Genomic DNA, 20,324 nt, shown 5'->3' with positions numbered 1-20,324 from the left:
CCTGAGAACTGGAATTTTCATAGATCAGTCATCTATCCTCATCCTCCTTACCTTTAAAGCACAGTAGAGCAGAGGATACATCCAGTCCTCCCCCAGATCCCTGCGTCTTTTCAATCTATGACAATAGCCTTCAGCTGCACCCGTATTCGAGCGGCATCTGACCAGGCTTTAGAGATAAACTCTGCTGGATGAGGTCTTTATCTGGGCCAGCTGCTTGCCAAAGAGGGAGGAGGGTGCAAAGGTCATATGTCAGTAAATTAACAGACACTACAAGTTGCCGGTCCTAACCGTGACGAAATCCAGAAGACGCCGGTAACACGATAACGGCAGAAATGAGTGAGCCTTTGAGAAAGGGAGAGCCATTTTTTTGTCCACACTCCATCGCACATCTGGGTCTCCCTTTCATTGCTCGTCTTTTGTTTGAGCCCGCGGCTGAGAAATGCTTCTCTTTGTAAGGCCTAATTATTCCATGACTAGTAAGAGCCTAATTACAAGAGGAATTAGCGCTGCGTTGATTGTGATGTCGTAAGGCTTTCGAGTTACTGGCATGGCGGATGGCTGCGATATGAAATGAGCCCCCCCGAACCCCCCCTTCAGCTGTTTAAAATTTGAGCGATCTCTGGTTACAGTCCAGCAGACACACCTGTCGAAACGGCTTTCGCTCCAAAGAGTGTGCGTGTGTGCACGTCTGCGTGATGTCTGAGCGAGATTAATGCGTCTGTCGCGGACGAAGTGGCACACTTGTGTCGCACATGCCTGTATGTGAATGTGTGTTTGTGTGTCAGAGCAGCTGGGAACATACTGTAGACACAGGCCGCATAGAAGTCAGCGACGCCCACAACCTTGTGACTAAATGTGGGCGTTACTTGCGTGTTGTGCGAGTTTTTGCGGGAAATTATTCCTGGCTCGGCTGTGATCGCAGGTGTCTCTACTAGGAGCGCATCAGATAGATTACAATCTGTTGCCAAATACACACACACACACACACACAAGTGGCATATCCTAAATATCCAAAAAACATTATTGCAAAAAAATTCAAGCTCATCTTATGCAAAGACCTTCGATATCCACCATTTGATATCACCGACTTCCTAGGAGATCACATCTGTAGCTTCTCTCCCAGTCACACCAGTAATCATTCTCCGCAGTTTCATTTGGCAATGTAATGAAAGCAATCCCAAGATGCTTCGCTTCGGCAGAACCGAGATAATGAGGACGCGCAAGCAAAAACGCAGGCGCTGACGCTTAATTTAGGGAGACAGACTACGGCGGACCGCCATGGGAAAAGCATGAACGTTTACAAGCGCTAAACGTTCAGTGATCTTTTCTTGCGTGGCGTGTGCTCCCTTGGGGAACAGCGTATTGCAAGCGGTAACACGTCTGCCTGTCAATCTCAAAAACAGCTCGGTTTATGAAGATGAAGCAATTACATTTATTACATCGCTAAACATCACCCGACATGTAATCCCAAAAAATTTAGCGTGACGCATCGTGTAAAGCATTTGAAGGAAATCTGGCTGTTATTTACTCTTTAGAAAAGTTTATTATACAACACATTTGGATTGGTTTAAAACAGCAGCTATGAAACACATTTTCGAGACAGATTTCCGCATTGATTCACCGCTATCAGTTTCTGTTCTTGTAGTTTATAATATGAAGACCGTCGGAAAACATTGCCAACATTCACAGATCTACGACTGGCCACACTGACCAAGATCACGTATGAAACAAAATGGTTTGTCAAAACTATGTTATTAACTGGACCAGACCGCATGCGAGTGTGGTCTCAAGGGTCTTATAAGAACGACTTGACAAACTTTAAAGAGAGCATAGTCATAAACAGTTGTGTTGAAATGTCTTTTACAGCAGCTATAAAAGGGCAGAGTTGTGCCTGGTTGACCTACGAGACTGTTTATCGATCAATGAACATTAGAGATGGCTAATCTATAGTCCCAACGGGGAAATTATGAAAGTTAAGCAACAGGTCGTGTTGCCGACAGTCTAATAACATTGACTTAAGGGTAATTTTGGTGGATGAAAAAGTGTTAAAATCTTAAACAAATTCATTGATCATGTTTTAACAGATAACATTTTATTTGTGGAATCCAAGGGACCAATATGTGCATGTAAGTGTTGCTGAATGTTTATCCAAAAGAAAGAAATCCAATCCCAAATAGTCAGAAATCCCCCTCCGTCGATGGAGTCATATCTTTCCGCCCACAGCACCGAGACCTGCAGTGCATTGACCGTTCAGAGCGTCTGAACAAGCACGGGGAAGAGCAGGGACAAGTGTTCGGCTCCTTTGATGGGAAGCTTGTGTGTGGTGTAATAGTGGATCACTTCAGGGATGGTCTCGAACGGAGGGCTGTTCTGACCCAGAATGTAGCGGCCGTCTTTGTACTGTGAGAATTTCATGTGCATGAAACCCTGGCAGCTCCTAAAACAGAACATGCAAGACATGGCATTATTCCTCAATTCTAATACTGTACATCTTTTGAAATGTGTTTGGGAACCTTTTATCAGCATATATAATACCATCGCTGATCTATAGGATACCGCTACAGTACTTTCTCAAAAAAGCTGTGCCCAAAATTGAATACGGATAGAAGTTGTAACAAAATAACCAAAGATATTTTCAATCATTTCATTGTGATTTGACGGCTTTAAATATAACACAATCCCTAGGTGTGGTTCTGAATTGCATATGTGGGTCACCGGTGAACAAAACATGACCCACGCTAAATAGGAAAATCTGGGTAATCGGTGTAAAAAATATCAACACACCCCAGTGTAAACACTTGCCCTTTAGGATGCCCTTTAGGGAATGCAGGTGTATTTTGTAATTGGCTAGTTTATTGATGATTTTTCAGTAGAATATGATTCACAACGTTGTGAAAGAAGAAAAGAAAACCAAGCATCAGTTCTCTCCAGATCCTTCACAGGAATCAGCACGATTAAGTGCCGCATTAAAATTCAGGTCTTAACGTGTTCAGAGAGCGTGTCATCTCAAGCAAGGTATTATCTACCAGGTACGTGATGAACAGTGTCACTTATAGAAAGACCTGAGGCTTGAAATAAAGCCCGATGAATCTCAATGCTGGCTCATTCAAAGCTCTCGATGTTCAGACGTATCTTCTTTCATTTCCATCAGACCTCTATTATGGAGGCCATTGGCGTAACTTGGTTGTGACATCATACAGAGCCGTTAAGTTATTCCTACACCTTTAAGACTCGGTTTTAGCATGTAACATAGCACAGAAAATGTTTGCATGAGTATTAAAAGGCTGTATAAAGGCTTTGTTCACAATGCACACAAAACAATTGACTATGTTTGGATCTGATGTTATAGTACCTTGGAAGCTGTCTAAAACCAATTACCTTAAAATTCATTTTCATATAAAAGAGCTGTCTGTTAAGGGCTATTCTGCAAAGATAACTATATTAGTGTCCTCATCAATGAATGGTAATGTTGTGTTTGTTCCAAGTCCGCAAGCTACAGTTTCATATATTTAAAAAAGCAGCTATTTTAGAGGATTTTGATTAATATTGTTTCACTAACTTAGTCGTCATTATATTATAGTGGACTCCACTTACCTCTTAAATTAAGAATAGTTATCATAATCATCCATGAAATGTAATATGGCTATTTTGAAAGAATAACATTTCTAAAAAGCAGATTTAAATCAGATTTTAAGCCAAATATGAATGTGGTTTGAGATGGGTTACTAATGGATTAGAAAAAAATGCTGATTTATATTTACTTGTTTCTTCCCACACCTGTTCACATACAAATCTTAGTAATATTAACATTAATAAGACTAAAAATAATAGAATTCCATTTATGTATATATAATTAACATTCACATAGTATAAATAAACGTAATATAAAATATATATCATAGCTTTTATTATATTTGAATATACCACATTTACATATGATATTCTAAACACACTTTTATTATTATTCTAATATCTTTATTAAAATAATCTTAATTGTAATATTTTACATTACATTTTTAACAACATTATATTTGCTTATTGTATTTTTGCACTTTAATGTGACTATTATGCACTAGCTCTCCAAAACAAATTCCTTGTTCATGCAAACCCACGATACTTGGCATTAAAGGCGATTCTGATTGTGTTGAATGTTCTGTGCTGTGTATTTGTGTCCCTCAAAAAGCGTGCGTTTGCAATACCTGTGTGTAAGGGGGGGCTCTTTTGTGTGTCCTACTACAGGTCATTCATATTCATTAAAGCGCCACGAGGAGTTTTGTGAACTCGAGAGCTATTCACCTCTCTGATTGCAGCGCGGGGAGAATAAATGAGCAAGAGAGACCCAGAGAAAACGGTGGGGGGTATATGAGGTCTGGATCAAGACGATAATTAGACGAGCGAGATTTGACCAGATAAGCACTATCGCTCTGGCTGATAGCATATCGAAAAGATCATCAGTGTGCAAATGAAGGTGCGTGTGCGAATGGGGGGGAGGGTTTAAGGGGGCGAAAGAGACGAAAGAAAAAAAACAGGTGGGAATAAAAGAACAAAAATAACAAAGATGCAGACAACTAAACGCAAATGAGGCAAAACACGAGGCAATTAGTTTAAATGAGTTAATGGGGAAGACGTTTGCTCACTTCATTTACCAGTAATAGGGGGGGGATAGAGGAATAAAATGATGAGAGGTGGGTGCAATGATATACCTCAAAGAAAGAGAGTAGTCCGAGCGACTCGTCTCGCTGTTTCGCACGAGATAGCTGCACTCCTTACATAGGGTGAGCAGAGCCTCCGCCTCCGAACGCGATAGTGACCCGTGGTACCACCTGAAAGACGACAAACATTATAAATATCGAGTCAACTGGATTTTTCCTTTTTAGATTGGTTCTTGTAAAGCCACATTATTTTAAACACGGCTTCATTACTCTCACATGACTGAACATGTTTAAGTTTATATAGTCGCTGGTTATTTTACACAAACACCAAGATATTTGAGACACAAGTGTGTGTGTATATCTGCTTTGTATCACGTCCCATGAGACCGCAGCTGCCGTCTGACTGAGAATGATGTATCTGGGGAATTTTGTATTCAGAACAGCTGACTAATTCGCAACAGTAGTTTGGATGTACTTCACCGGTTTTTCTAATGGCCTATCACACAAACCGCCCCATTTATCAAATATTCCATCCATTAAACTAATACCACACTAGACAGAGTTTCTCAAAGGAACAAGATTTATAACTCGTTTAAAGTGGGCATGAAACGGAAGTAGCGATTGTTTTTTCTTCCGAATCGCTACGTACAGCAGAGTGAAATAACTTCTGAAGTGAGACAAACATTTAGTGCGGGACTTGATTTTGTTCATCGAGTACTGATCGGATCGTTTAAAGTTGGGTGTTCACTTTTTTGATTAAAGTGCAAATTAATTAGAAAAAACGATGATGTGCACAGATAAATAATATATAATGAATACTGCAACGCTGTGTGAATCAATTTGAATTGAATTTTTTTTATTTCATGCCAACTTTAAACCATAGGTTTGGTATATTAAAATCATTTTAAGGGAGAGTTTCCCCAAAAATAAAAAAAGCATCAATTATTTTAGTTTAAAGCAAGTTTATAACTCTTATCTGTGGAACGAAGAAGAAAATATTAAAAAAACAAATCTCCCTGTGGTTCATTCCCTACAATGGAAGTCAATGGGGTCCAGTGTTGTTTGGTTACCAACATTCTTCAAAAAGAAAAGATTCATACTGGTTTACTATAGTAAGTAATGAGTGGTGAACTATCCCTTTAAATATTTAACTTTGTAATATGCTCGATACATATTAAGCCATCATGATTCATGAAAACACACAAAATCATACGCACTCATGCACTGCCATATTGGGACATACTTTTATGCTTCAAATGATTAAACAAATAAATATTTTTGTCCGCATGAGGTTGCCAAAATATGCACATTGGTGTATTGTATTTTTAAATTAAACCCATAAAATGTTCTAATCATTGGCATTTCGAAAGCATTTGAAAGTAATGGTTTGTAGTGATGGGTTGGATGTACACTTGTTTCTCCAGCGGCAGGGTGGGGTCCACTCTCTCCCCGATCATGGAATGAGGGTCACTGGGCTTGCGGAGCTTCATGCTGCCTGTCGTCGGCAAAGGCCTGGATGACCTCAGACGCTCCGTGGGAGAAGAACAATCCCACTCGGCACCTTCAAATTGCACTATGTGGAGGAGAGAGAGATACTTTACATAGATGTATTGTGCCAACAATTGAAAGCCTGTTTGCAAAATCAGGCCCCCCAAAAACACCATGTCCAAACCAGGTGTGTTATGAAACAAAAAATAAACAGTCTATAATCAGCAAATTTTTCGCTTTAACCAGCTGTGTATGACAATGACGGACTTGTCATGAAATATTGATTTAAATATACCGATCTAACAGTCTGTAATGCAAATCTATGTGTCCTTTTTGGCATTAAAATGTACAAGCATCTTAAAACTTTAAAAGCAGTTTATTTTACTCCGTTTCATGTTCTGATGGTGGTAATCACAGACATTACTCACAAAACCTGGTTAAGACATGATGTGACAGCGGATTATATGATCATCACACACGACTATGATGACATCACCACCGAGCAGTAACATTCTTAACAAAAGTAGGAACTGAAAAATGTATGACCACCTTGACAATGCAAACTTCTCAGAACTAACATACTGTAACAGTATAATGTGAAAAGAGACCTGAGGGCAAGGGGGAGGGGTGCGAACCAAGCAAACAAACCAAGTGTGAAAACAGCCTACATCACATGCTACTGGGACAAGTCAGCATACAAAGGGGAAGCAAACAGAAGGTTTCAAAGAAATGGATTCTCCTTACAGAGCAATACAGTGAGCTAAGAGAGCTAAATTGCAGGAACAACTAATATTGGGACAGATGCCGGCTACTGGAAACTGGAAAGAGGGGTCAAAGTTCACCTTGCTCGCCAAAGACGTGCTCCTCCTCCAGCTGTCCAACTGGAGGAGGCCAGGGCAGCTCGGCCAGATCTTTCATATCTGAGCGCAAGTGACAGAAACAGTGAGATGGAAAGAAAGGATGGTGAGAAATCTGCTTGAATTGAGAAAAGACAGATAGGAGGTCACAACGGTGATAACAAGTTAAAGAAAGAGAGAGAGAGAGAGAGAGAGAGAGAGAGAGAGAGAAAGAAGCAAGGCATTGCTTATCAGAAAGTAAATGTAGCAAGGAGTGGAGTGAGAAAATGCAATGAGAGAGCTGACTCAACATGTAATTACCATCACAACCTCATAAATTTCATTACCGCCACACTTATATATGCTGGTGATGAGCATTTACTCTGATACTCCACACATAAATCATTCAAGGACTCGTGTATTGCGGGGGCAGGTTGTACATGTCTGCATTACTCTTTAATGGCTGGTTAATCTACATGTGTGAGATGGACGTCTTTGTCTAGTGTGTTTTTAAATTAATAATCTTGCTAAAAGCTTTGTTTGAAAGTGCTTTGGATAAAAGCGTCTGCTTAATGCTTAACTGTAATGGTGAATAGTTAAAACACACAAACAAAATAACCAATATCAACAGCACACTATTGTTATCGGTTGTCCCTCTCTCATATCCCCATACCGACAGGCAAATACGAGAGGCCTCTTGTAACACATACAAGCGTATCGGACCCTCAAACACGATTACAAGATAAAGAATAGACCCAGCGGGAGGTGTGTGACATCTTTATACACAAGACCACCACCCCACACCTCCAACCCATCAAGGCCCCCTTTGAAAGGAACATGACGGGGGTTATATTTAGAGAAAGAAGCGTGCAGGCAAAAACATCTCCCTGCTGACTAGTAAATTATTAAAGACAGAATGTTGTAGACTCTTTCGCCCCTTTCCCTGTGCATTATTGATGCCGGGTGTGGTACAATGGTCCCATCTGGAGACCCAGAACGGCCTGAATCGGATGAGAGCAGTGGCCGCAGCTAATCCTCTTTCAACTAAAACTAACCCTGTGAATAATCTGACTAATAACACAAATTATTTGACAAATAATCTGTAGTGATTCTCAATGAACCAAGTAAAGTAACTAATCAGTTAATCTAAAATTTCCTAAACTAATTGACATAATCATATAATCCTCTATATATTCTGTATTAACCCTAAATAAGGAAAGTCCAGTAATTCTGTTTTCTTTGGAAGGTTTCTCCATTTTTCAGGCAAAATAGTAAGCGTACATAAAAAATAATAATTTACTAATATTTCTAAAATGCAAACATTTTTGATAGATAAATTAGAAGCGTTAAATTTAACTTTTATCATAACATTACTGTTAAAAAAGTATCTGTAGATTTAATGGTAGAGGAATGTGTTGAACACATACTCATTTAAAGAAAACAATATATCCTTGAATGCACTTTAAGTAGCTTATTGTCTGCCAAATTCGTTAAAATACATTAATGTATTAAGATATAATACACAAAAAACTAAATATATTCAAATATTACTCAAATTTATATCAACATTAAACAACAACTGTAAGGTCACAAACTTAATGTGACTATATTATTTAAGTCTGCTTAATGACTAAAATGTAAATATTTTGACAATTCAATAAATCTAGAGATGTATCGACCGATGGAGATTAATGAGACTCTTCCTGTAAAGCTACAGGTTCACAACCATCTACTCCAACACGAGACCTCCCCAGCCCTTCCCTGTATGAAGCTAATGCTCCGCATTAACCGTCCCATCAGTCCTGTGGTTCCTGCGTGCCTGTCAAAGTCCATCTGGCTGACAAAGGGCAACACATCTGTCTCTGTTAGCCAGTGTCCCGCACAAAACCAACACTGATGAGAACGAGCCGCTTGCCACAAAGGTCACATCAGGGCTACCATGCATCATGGCAGGACATATGGCCGCACCATTTGTATATCATTACGACAAAAGTGCGCAGGTAAAGACAAGAGCAGCCCTCGCCAGAAATGTGCAGAGCCGGCAGAATAATCTAAGAGCGAGTGCCCATCTGGAATAATCAAAGTCTCATTTGAGCATCTAATAAAACAGAAACTATATCCCACCACTGGAACGCTGTGATTAAGTCTCGATTTATAGGAGAGATGTTATTACCGAAGTTGCGAACAAAGTCTTAATGCTCTTTTATGCATCGCTTGCACTTTACATGCGATGTACAATCACATCTAAAGCGAATTCTGCAGGCATCTGGATTCAATTAACACATTTCATTGCGTCTAATGCAAATAGATTTTTTGCTAATTGCGAAGGCTGGGCGATATAGCTAACAATATAAAAAATTGATATTTTTCAGCTTTAACAACTTTCCATGCATTACAATCAATAAGGATGCTTTATTAACGTACAGTTTAACAGTAAATGAACAAAAATCTATTGAAAGATCACAAAACTAAAATCATGCATTAAATGTTTATTTAATTGTTCGCCATAGTCACAATATTTAGCAATTATGATGTAATTGCAATATATTGCGTTCACATGACTATTCACCACAACGGAGAAATTAAGAAGCTACGTCCTAATTGTTGTATATTTATTGCGCAAAGACCATTATTTCATCCTAATGTAGCATTTATCACATGTTTCTTATTGTTTTCGGTAATTTGCAAATACAATGAGAAAATCCCATTTCTCTCCATTCATTTGTCCTTTTTCCGCTGCCTTGTCTGAGCTTTTTATCTTCTGTAAACCACTTACCACCCTCTCTCCATTTCTCCTCCTAAGTGAGATGATACCCCCCACCTCCCCCATCTATTTCTTCCTCTCTAGCCTCAGTGTATTTGTGAGAGGGAGAATTACTCGGGACGTGTCTTTTCATTACTGTCAGAGAGAGAAAGAGAGAGGAAGAGAGGGAAATAAATTGATATAGGAGCCATCCTTGCTTCCCTTGGGCTTGCTCACAGCAACTTGACAGACCGGGACATGCGAGTAAACGCCTTTTCTCTCTCTCTCACTAGCTCTCACACTTACTCACTCACGGTTTCTGAAGAAGTCCTTTCAGGCACACCAAAATCTTCACACAATGAGATAAAACTGATTTAACTTTGTTAAAGGTCTTATTGTGAATTACTAATCAATTTTGGGGTTATTCTAAAATAAAAATATTTCAAGATTACTGTAATCTTTCATCTAGATCTGACACCTTGTTTTGACCTTTTAAGATGTTTTTTTAATTCTTCGATTTATTAGCTTTCCTGTAGCTCAGTGGTAAGAGCATTGTGTTAACAATGCAAAGTTGTGGGTTCGATCCCAGGGGATTGTAGATACATAAGTATAAATGTATAGGTTAATTGAATAGGTTGCATTGCATAAATGTAAATTCAATCAAATAGGCTCCTATAATTTTATCAATCCACCAATATTAAAGCATAAAAACAACTCACGTAGAAAGTTACAGTATGTCAAGACAGTACATCAAACTCTAGTCCTTACTTTGACTACGTTCCACGATATGCCCCTTAGAACCGCAAACACCATCTCACGAATGTCAACATCCATACCAATTCAAACGACCACACGCAAATACAGCCACAGCAGCATTCACACGCTCCGTTGCTCTGACCGGGTGAAATACAGCCAGTGGCGTGCTTCTGAATGCATGGCTGCGGTTGATTTGCGCGTTAATGAGAGCAGAGAGGCTGGAGCGACGCGTAGAGCGGCCGCGTGGCTTAAGTGATTGTAGTAATTGAGTGATAGTGACAGCTTTGCAATGGCCTAATTAAGACTCGCTGGACGGGGGCCAGATATTTCCTTCGCACTTCTAACAACTAAAGCGAGAGCAAAAAACGAAGTTGAGATGCAAATAAGATTTAACCATCTGTTGTGATGGCCTGTCAAAACACAAGCTTGGGACTTTGGGACGTCGTCACATTACGATCAGCGGTAATGGACTGTGCACACTAACAGTTTCAGCAGTCATTTGATTGAATAGGTTGCTTTTTCTTACTTTTGCTTTTGAATGCTGACATGTGAGATGTAACCTAGGCAACTGTCAGAGATCATTTACACAGAAAGCATCTATAAACCCTCAGGAATCCTTTAAAACGGGCAGCACAGACAGCAAGGGTTTCAAGACTAACGCTTGCAATGTTTGCTCCGCCTCAAGGTTTTTTTGATTGGTCCATTGTTCTGGAACTGACATAACATTAGCTTTCCTTTTGCTCTGTGGTTAGAGCAGGGTGCTAGCAACGCCAAGGTCATGAGTTCGATTCCCAGTGATTGCATATCCTCAGAAATAAATGTACAGTATCATGCATTGTAAGTCGCATTGGATAAAAGTGTCTGCCAAATGCATAAATGTAAATAAGGGCCGAAACTAAACGTTTAAACTATTTAACTTGACATGGTGTTTTAATATATTTAAAAACGACTTTCAAAAAAATGGAATCCAAGAACGTCATTGCTAAGCTAACGCTATGCTAACATGACAAGTGAGTAAATTTCTTTTTGTTACATGTAAAATTAAATTAAATTAAAAGTGAATGTACAATTGATTTTCACGATATGATCTATTTTTACAAATTAATCTGATTGCCTGTTGCTAATTTTTTTAAATCGCAGTTCACACATAATTCTGGAAAAGGTTTAAATGCTAAAGATGCTTTATTGCCTCTTCCGTCTCTCTGTCCCCCTCAGCTCATCCTGCTCTCAGACCAGTTGTCTTTTTCACTTCAGCACTCCCCCGAGTGTGATAATCACCACTACTGGCGGGGCGGAGGTTTGAGGAGGGGGCTCTCGAATAGAAATGCCCCCCTGCCCCCCCCCGTGGCGGTTTATCAGCCTGAGAGTGTCAGCACTGCAGGAGGACAAACCTGTCAGAGCCGAAAGGGTGAGAGGGAGAGAAAGAGAGAGAAAGGTTGAAGGAGAGTGGAAGTGTCAGCATGTGACTGATTGCTGCCCGCCACTCGCAAGGCTAACCCCTCCTCGCCATTACCCGCCTCTCGCGAGCACCACACACAAATCTTTTCGCCTCGCACAAAGAAACTCGCACACCGAAGGTTTGCTGCATGGCTAGTCAGCGCTGGTTCTGTGCCAATTATATGTACTGTTCAATACAATTTTCAAAATGGAGTCGTTGGGTTGTGTGGACGATTAATCGTCTAGTTGCTTTTTAGCAGGTTGTGGAAAAACTAGTCGTTCAATTTTTTCCCCATTTCTTCTCATTTACAAAAACATTGAGTGTAGTCAATCCCCACATCGTCTTTCTTTCTGCCTCTTAGCTAAAAATAAAAGTGCTTTTGTGGCTGCAAACGAATGCAATTTCAATGGCATTTAATGCAGTGCAACTGCACCGCCGCTGAATGTCAGGTTTGGCCTTAATGAATGGAAAAAGAGTGTGTTCTTGTGAGCGCTGGAAGGTGGGCGCGAGGGAGAGATGATTTATTTCAGTGTCACCTTGACCCCTGACTCAGAGATACAGCTCAATTAAACAGTACTGCCCCGCAGCAACGCTCTCATCCACTGCCTACAACTTCTGTTTGGTCTCTGCGTGACATCCAGATTCACTGGATTCAATAAGAGCGTGTGGAGAGTGTGTGTGTGTGTGCTCGAAAAGCCCAAAAATGTTAACCACCTAAACCAGAATAAACCAAACATTTTGAAAACTGCCAAAAATGAAACGGAGAATATATGCATGAACATTGAAAATTAAGAAATGACTCCAAAAGGCCAGACTGGGTGTGGGCTATGGTTTTGACAAACCAGATTTTATTTCCATAGCACTGGCATGAATCCAAGAAGCTGTGATATATTTGTAGAAAGTTATCCCGTCGCTTTTTCAATTTATTTAGTGGGTTTACTTGGCTGGCAATTCATTTGTCAAAGGGACAGCAACTAAAAATGAAATTACAAACCTGTATGCCTTTCTTCCTTCTGTACAAGACAAGAAGATATTTTGAAGAACGTTGCTAACCAAACAACCTTGGCCCTTACTGACTTCCACTGTAACACAGAACCACTGAGACGTTTCCCAAAATATCTTCTTTTGTGTCTCACAGAAGAAAGAGTCATATACAGGTATTAGATAACACGAGAATAATTAAAGATTAAAATATTTTGCCCACATTATAATGTAGTTCCGGCATTTACCAAGAGGGTCTAACTCATCCATTAATTCCAGAATAACTATTCTCAGATCAGACATTCCAAGAAAAAACACCAGTAGCCGGTGTGATTTTACCATGCCATCATATTTCATTCCAAAACATGTGGTCAGCTTACCTGCAAACGCTTTTGAGATATGTTCCTTTTTCCACTCCCAGGGTTGATCATATTCATCAGCCGGCCTCTCGTCGTCTTGCGGCAGTCGACTTTCCTTGCCCTCCTCGGGCAGATCCGGCTGTCCGGGGACTCGCTCCTCATACGGGGTGTCATAAAGCTGCACCTCCCCTCTTCCCCAACCGCATCCTCCACCAGTTCTCTTCTGCAACTCTGCAACATCCATCAAACCCTTATTACCAACCAAATAAAGCTCACGTTATATTACCATTTTAAGTGATTTTGCACGTTCTCTAATGCATGTCACTTCACTAGCCAGTCAGACATATCTTCTCTTTCTGTCAAAGTGTGCGGTTCATGTCCGACATATGGCATAATGTGGTGCAGACTTTACATCAACCGTCTCTGCTATTCTATCCAATCCTGGCAACCTGTGGAAATCTGTCTTTGCAGAGGGTGGCATGTGTTCATTAAAACAGCGCGAGGGTGGTGCTGTAAAATCAAGACGCAACAATAAATCGATATGTTCCCTTGGATCAGCAGCTGGGATCCCTTTGCCTGGGCCACATTAATTATGAAAATGCCTGGTGATGAGTGGTGGGGTATGAATCTGAAGGAAGCAAATTGTGTTTGCACAGCTTGGCAGAGGCTCAGGGTTTCATACGGGAGGGCTTAACAAAGAGATTGGACTCCACACACACCTCTCAATCCTTGTCTCCACCGATGGGCATTTCCATTTTCATTATTATCCCTCTCAACCAACAAACACCAAACCACTGGATGCTTGAATGACCTTTAAGTGCTTTGTAGTGCGAATTAAGGTCTGTTAAAATCTGAATTAGCTGCAGCTACTAACATTAGGAACATAATGGTTTTATTTCAGCTAATGCAAGTGTAGCTTAATATGCAGAGACAAGCAGAATTAATTTGCAGTTTGCCATCTTTAAAAAGAAAACATCTTAAAAAAACTTTAAAAATATATATTTTGAAAAATATTTTAGCGGTTTTATGTCCATAGAATGCAGGTTAATGGGGTCCAATGTTGTTAGGTTACCAACGTTAATGAACATATCTTTTGTGTTCTGCAGAGGTTTGGTAAATAACAAAAGAATTTGTTTTTGGGTGAACTATCCATTTAATGACAAACTGCACAAACATAAAAGAGTTCCAACTCAAAACACTCAACAAATGGCCTGAACATCAAAAATGATGACAAGCATGAAACCGAGCGTGTGGGATGGACTGCCTGGAACGAAAGATCTACATGCGCTTCAGTGAAAGAGAAAACGCAGGACAAAGAAAACGGGAAGCCTTTTAGTAGAACTTTAACCTTCACACATCTTTTTCCTATTGAGCACCTTCTCTGTCTCCATAGCGACAAAGAGGCGGCCCTGAGGGACAGACCCTGAGGTGGGGTGTGGGGTAACGCGTGTGTTGATGTTAAACGGTTTCGACGCAGGAATGAGGGGACTGCTAGATTTCACCGCACCTGTAAACCGACAGCGAATGAGAGGAGAAATGAACCTGTAGAGATGGATTGAGGCTTAAATGAGGCTGCCTTGAAGGCAAGAAAGATCTGAGGAGAAATTTAGTTCGATGATAGGGCGTTAAAAACCCTAGAAATATTCATGGGGTGATTTTGCTGTGATAATTTCATCCTGATTTCATGAGTAAATGAATGTGGGCAACCGTGCCTGCGTATTCCGAAGTCTCCGTTTTCGCCCGTTTACACAACAACGCCACACCGGTGTTTTCAAAAGTCTCTGTTTTCACGGGTCGAAAACTCTGGAGTAGAGTAAACGCCAGGCGTAACCGTAGCAAGAGTTTTGGGTTTTTAAAGGAAAACGCACTAGCATAAACGCCGTCTCACTCTCTCCTGCCGTAACGGGAAACCAGACTCCCCTGGGGCTGAGAAAACACACTAAAAGATATGGGCAGATCTCAAACTTGGGATCACAAAAAAAGAGACGCCACAGCAATGAATCCATGACAACTGGAGAAATGATAGATTGGTTAGATGTACAATATTGATGTTAAAGAGTACATATTACGAGATTGTGTAAATTAAATTTCATGCAGTGTGTAATGTTGCCTTTTGGGAATGTAACCATTCTGCCAAGTTGTTAAGCCGAAGGTGAATGAATAACCAAGTTATTGACTTGGAAAAAAGGGAGTTGACTCTGAATCACGAAAATTAGTTGTGCTCTAGTCCGATTCGCAAACCGTATTGGATTTACGTCACTACATATAGTCCCTGCCTACATTTGCTAGGACTGCCCATGAAAACTTCACTCTTGAGTGAGCCTCGTTCGCTGTGGACCAATCATAGCAGACTGAACCATCTGACATATCAGATCATTGTAGGCTGGCAGAAAGGAGGGGATTAGACGGATGATTCGCCGAACGAATCACTTGAGAGTCAGTCAAGTAAAGTGAGAATAACTGTCTTTTATAACCAAAAAATTGTGTTTTTAAACCATGTATGAACATAAACTTGTTCTTGGACACTACATAAACCATAATCAAGCAATATTTACTCTTTAAGGTGCGAGATCCGAAGACATAAAATAAAATATATTTCCATGATTTAAATTTCCAAAATATCCCAAGGGATCAGGCTTGCAACTATTTTGTGAGGTGGCTATTCGTGTAAATTCGTGAATCTTACAAAATCGTAGAAAAAAGCGATACTGAAGCCACTCACTGCCAAGAAAGCATATTGTACGAACGAGAACAAACACTTCATATGAACTAGCCACCTCATACAACAGTTACGTTTTTTTGCGAAATTGTGTTGTGGATTTATCAAAATTATTGGATGGTAATCATGGATAGTTTATACGAAATTTTCAACTGGAAACGTTTCAGCTGTTCATTTACGTGATTCTTTTCACGTAACATCGCCAACTACTGGCCTGGGCTGTGTTTCCTAAAGCATCGTAACCTTAGGTCGATCTTAGAACCATTGTCACCAATGTAGCTACGATCAAGGTAGGCTTATTATGCGTTTTGGAAACGCAGCCCTGGCATGCATACTACAGCATAATGAAGCATTTATAGTTCATTCTGTGTAAATGGCGATCATTTTGACAACATTGTCGTCTGTATACAAAAACACATTGTTATTTTTAGTAAATTGTTGATGAAAAAACAAACCCTAAAATTCATTAGTAACTTCAAGTACATTTTCTGTAGATAAAAGAAAATTTTATATTGAAAATGCACTGACCGGTGATCACTTTTTGGGCCTCGTAGGGCTCCATATAGCCGTTGTTTTCTGGAGTGAACGGGCCCTGGATGGTTTCGGGGCGCAGGTCCAGACGGGCATCGAACGGGTCAGAGTAGTCATTATCTCCCAGACTGGAGCTGATGGGACCACCTGAACCAAGGAAAACCAAAGTCACGGGACAATGCTTCACACCCAGAAGGAACACCACAAATCAATTTACCATCAAACTAGAGAAAGGAAAGAGGAGAAAATAATGTGAAAAACTTTTTTCCAGTGCACAAAGAAAAAGATTTCCTCATGGTATTTACCCATGAAATCTATCACCCCACATGCTCAAAACACAGCACGAGGCACTCGAATCCATCACACGTGCAAAGACGCGATGCCTTTCCCCCTGTTACTCAGAATGAGGCTGTCGGGAAGTGCGGATGAGTGTGTTAGGAAGAACATTTGCTTCCTGATCCAGACACAGAAGAAGCCCACAGTAAACTGGCAATTTGACAACTACAAAGGCGACCATATGGTCCCTCAAATAAGGGCTTTGGCCAACAGTTCTGGGCGTCAGAATTCAGCCTGAAATCTGTAAACCACCCTATGCAACAACCTCACGATTTCCCACCAGTCGATATGCAAATCGGCCATTGTCTGATTGATCTTTAACAGGAATAAGGAAACAATAAATCCCAAATGTTCATTAGTAACGCAATAAAAACTTAATGAGGGCCGCGGTAAAATTTAATGGAGGTTAACGTAGAATTGATGCGTACTAGCTCTCGCATGCAGCATTTAAGACAATGCGCCTCCAGCCTTGAACTTTAATTGTGATTTAAATAGATGGTATTGGGCGACAGCAGCAGGCCTTTCTCAAGCCAAACCAATCAAATCATTCATCATTGATAGTGATTACAATTCGTTTCTACTGAGGCATCTACAGACTGTTGTGTGTATATGTGTGTATATGTGTATATTAGTGTTAGTGTTCGGGCACCTTCAATGCCTGCCAGTGTCGGGTGTTTCTTCAGCGTCAGATCACAGAAAGAAACCTTCCCTGTCTCCTGTGGGTATTCTCAACGGGACAACCCCCTGCCCACAAGTCTAACTAAACTCTATGTATTATTCAAGGGCTTTAGCTGCGGTGGATCAAGGGGTTTTGACACCTTTGGAGCTCTGAGAGACGAAATCTAACGCGGGGTTAACAGAGGGGTTTACATGAAAGATTGTTTCAACAGCACTCGTTTGACAGTTTGTTTTATGTTTGTCGTGACCTGATAGGTTTGGATACCAAACCTTCGCGTTGTGACTATTTGCCTTGGTTTATAATTGGCTTGTATGATTGGTCAACCAATATAAATTTTTCAATAGCTGATGCCGATATCTAAACAGCATATCTGCCAATATTCCATGCTTATCTTCATGTTAAGTTTTGCAAAACTTACCGGATCTGTCGGTTCCTCAAAAGAGACAGAACTCAAGAGGATCTTGCTGCGTCCCAGGTCTTGAGATTCCACCTTTATGAGGCGATGTTTTGGCGAAACCACCTTGATATCCAAGCTCGCCGATTTCAGAGGAGAACCAAAGCCAGTGTGGAGGAAATCAGTCGACCCGTTGTCATTTCTAGCCCTGTTCTCAAAGTCTTCGTACGGGTCCTCAAAGTCCAGGTTCTTCTGTGCGCGATACGCCTTCAGTATCTCGCTCTCTGTGTAGTCTGGTTTGGGGGGTTGAGGGGGAACTCGCTTGCTTCCGAAACTTAAATAGTCTTTGAACCACTTTGCCATGTTAAGGTTTACAAATGCAAACCAGTGACCGGTGTCAAAATGAATACAACGTACCCGCTTGGTCTGAAGAAAAGTGGTCCAGACTAGACTTCGGGTGTTATTATATGGGTAATATTTTAATTTAATCTGAAAATCTTTGCAGCAGGAGCATCTTATACAGTGTAGAATTCATGGTTCAGGACAGACGCATGGCAGTGGTCCTCACCCAAGGTCAATCCTTGGGAACACTGACCAGGTATCACAGAAGGTCCATGACTGTCATAATCGGCAGATCAAGAGGCTTTTCAACATCTTTCGCAGCATTTGACTGTCTGAAAATGAATGAATGAAATAAGCAAATAGAAAGCAATATACAATAACTGTTTATTACACATCAAGTCTTTCAGGTAACGGGCTTTGATAAGCACATGCATGATGTGTTGTCGCAGACATAATTATTTCATACTTAAAATTTGGAGATTTACTGCAGATATAAGGTTCGTTACACTTTTATTTTGAGATATTTCACAACCTGTGGAGAGAAAGGAAGCTACATGTCTTAACTGTAGACACTACGGGACTGTTTAAGAACAAAAGCAAACAAACTAGTGGTTTCACACGTGCTTCTGATGCGCAACTGCGCACAGTCTCGAGGACACAATAGAGCGTTTCGCTTTAACCACCCGAAGATATAAAATAACGAATCATCTTAAAATCATAATGGGCATTAAAACAAGAGAAAAAAACTTACTTGACAACTCTACCAGATCTATCGTTTTCAAGAACTCCTGAAAACTAAACGCGGACGCGCGATCAAGAGCCGCGCTTTCATTTCGGATAAAGTAACATTTAGTGACACTAACATTTAATGCATCAAATCAAAGATTTCGCACAAAATCAAAACAAGAAAACAGGCAAAGATTAAGCCAATATTACTTACATGGTCTCAGCTTTATGTCTTCATTGAACTCCAGACGCGTTACAATGTTTCAGATGTTACAGTGTTTCTAAGTGTAACTGAGGCGCGCGAGACAAAATGATGACGAATAGTTTCTCTCCTCGTGTTTGCATGAGAAGAACATTGATGCTCGTATGAACGCATCAGATTGTAACGAGTGAACATACGCAGAGAGAGAGAGAGAGAGAGAGAGTACTTGAGCGTTTAAAGGGGAGGTGCTTGTAATTCTCCTTAGCCGATCATTATTAGATACAGTCTGCGGCCGTGAGTCTATGAAAATGATCAACTATCAGCTTTCATATGTTTTTAAACTCTGTAAAGAACACTTGTTAAATTGATTTATGCAAATGTATATAGTATTTGAAGGCATGTATTCCAATGTTTATAAACAAAGCCAATCCCTATATAGACAGACAGACAGACAGACAGACAGAAAGACAGACAGACAGACAGACAGACAGACAGAAAGACAGACAGATATATAGATGCACTGACATACTGCAATTAATATTCTAGCATACACGTGCCATTTTAAGACAGCTGGTGAACGAGATTCACATTAATTAAAGGGAAAACACCTACTGATGCTTTCACACCTGTGGACTGGTTTGACAATCTCACATGAATTTGACAGGTTCACCAATGTGTTAATGATGTGAAAGTGTGCGGGTCTCTGTTAACCACACATTTGGAGAACAACACAGAAATAGAAATACAGAAAAATTATAAGGTTATAATAAATAAGTGAGATTTTATATTCATCTTAATTGGAAAAACACATTGCCAATGAATATATAAGCACCCGTGTGCACTATACAGTACATGCATGATTTGGAAATGTGTTTTTCCATTAAATGTAAAAATCACACTGTAAAAGCCTATGCGAATACGTTTTTACGACAGCCATGATCTCACTCTCTCTCTCCCCGCAGAGATGGAGGGATGAGGTCATAGCAGACACCATCAGCCACCCCCAACCAGCGTCGGCATACATCTTTGGCTCACTTTTCTAAATTGCCCCTTTCAATCGGGGACATGTTTGAGAGGAAGGGCCTCCCGGGACAAAGAAAAGACCAGGAGAAACCAGAACAGAGATGGAAATGTCCCTTGTA

General features: G+C 40.4%; 1 protein-coding gene across 1 annotated transcript; it reads right to left on the bottom strand.

The window, feature by feature from the left end:
- Positions 1-1,520: 1,520 nt before the first annotated feature.
- On the bottom strand, positions 1,521-19,368 carry shdb (Src homology 2 domain containing transforming protein D, b). Its single transcript, XM_056759867.1, is given in 9 exon segments — positions 1,521-2,437; positions 4,704-4,823; positions 6,063-6,225; positions 6,983-7,060; positions 13,275-13,484; positions 16,501-16,632; positions 16,635-16,650; positions 17,937-18,586; positions 19,195-19,368. Coding segments are annotated over 8 exon segments (1,245 nt in total). The 5' UTR covers positions 18,276-18,586; positions 19,195-19,368; the 3' UTR covers positions 1,521-2,250.
- Positions 19,369-20,324: the final 956 nt, after the last annotated feature.

Source organism: Triplophysa dalaica, chromosome 10 (assembly GCF_015846415.1).
Source record: "Triplophysa dalaica isolate WHDGS20190420 chromosome 10, ASM1584641v1, whole genome shotgun sequence".
Taxonomy (NCBI): domain Eukaryota; kingdom Metazoa; phylum Chordata; class Actinopteri; order Cypriniformes; family Nemacheilidae; genus Triplophysa; species Triplophysa dalaica.
Note: the sequence above shows the minus strand (reverse complement) of the source record. Positions and strands in the feature narration are given on the sequence as shown.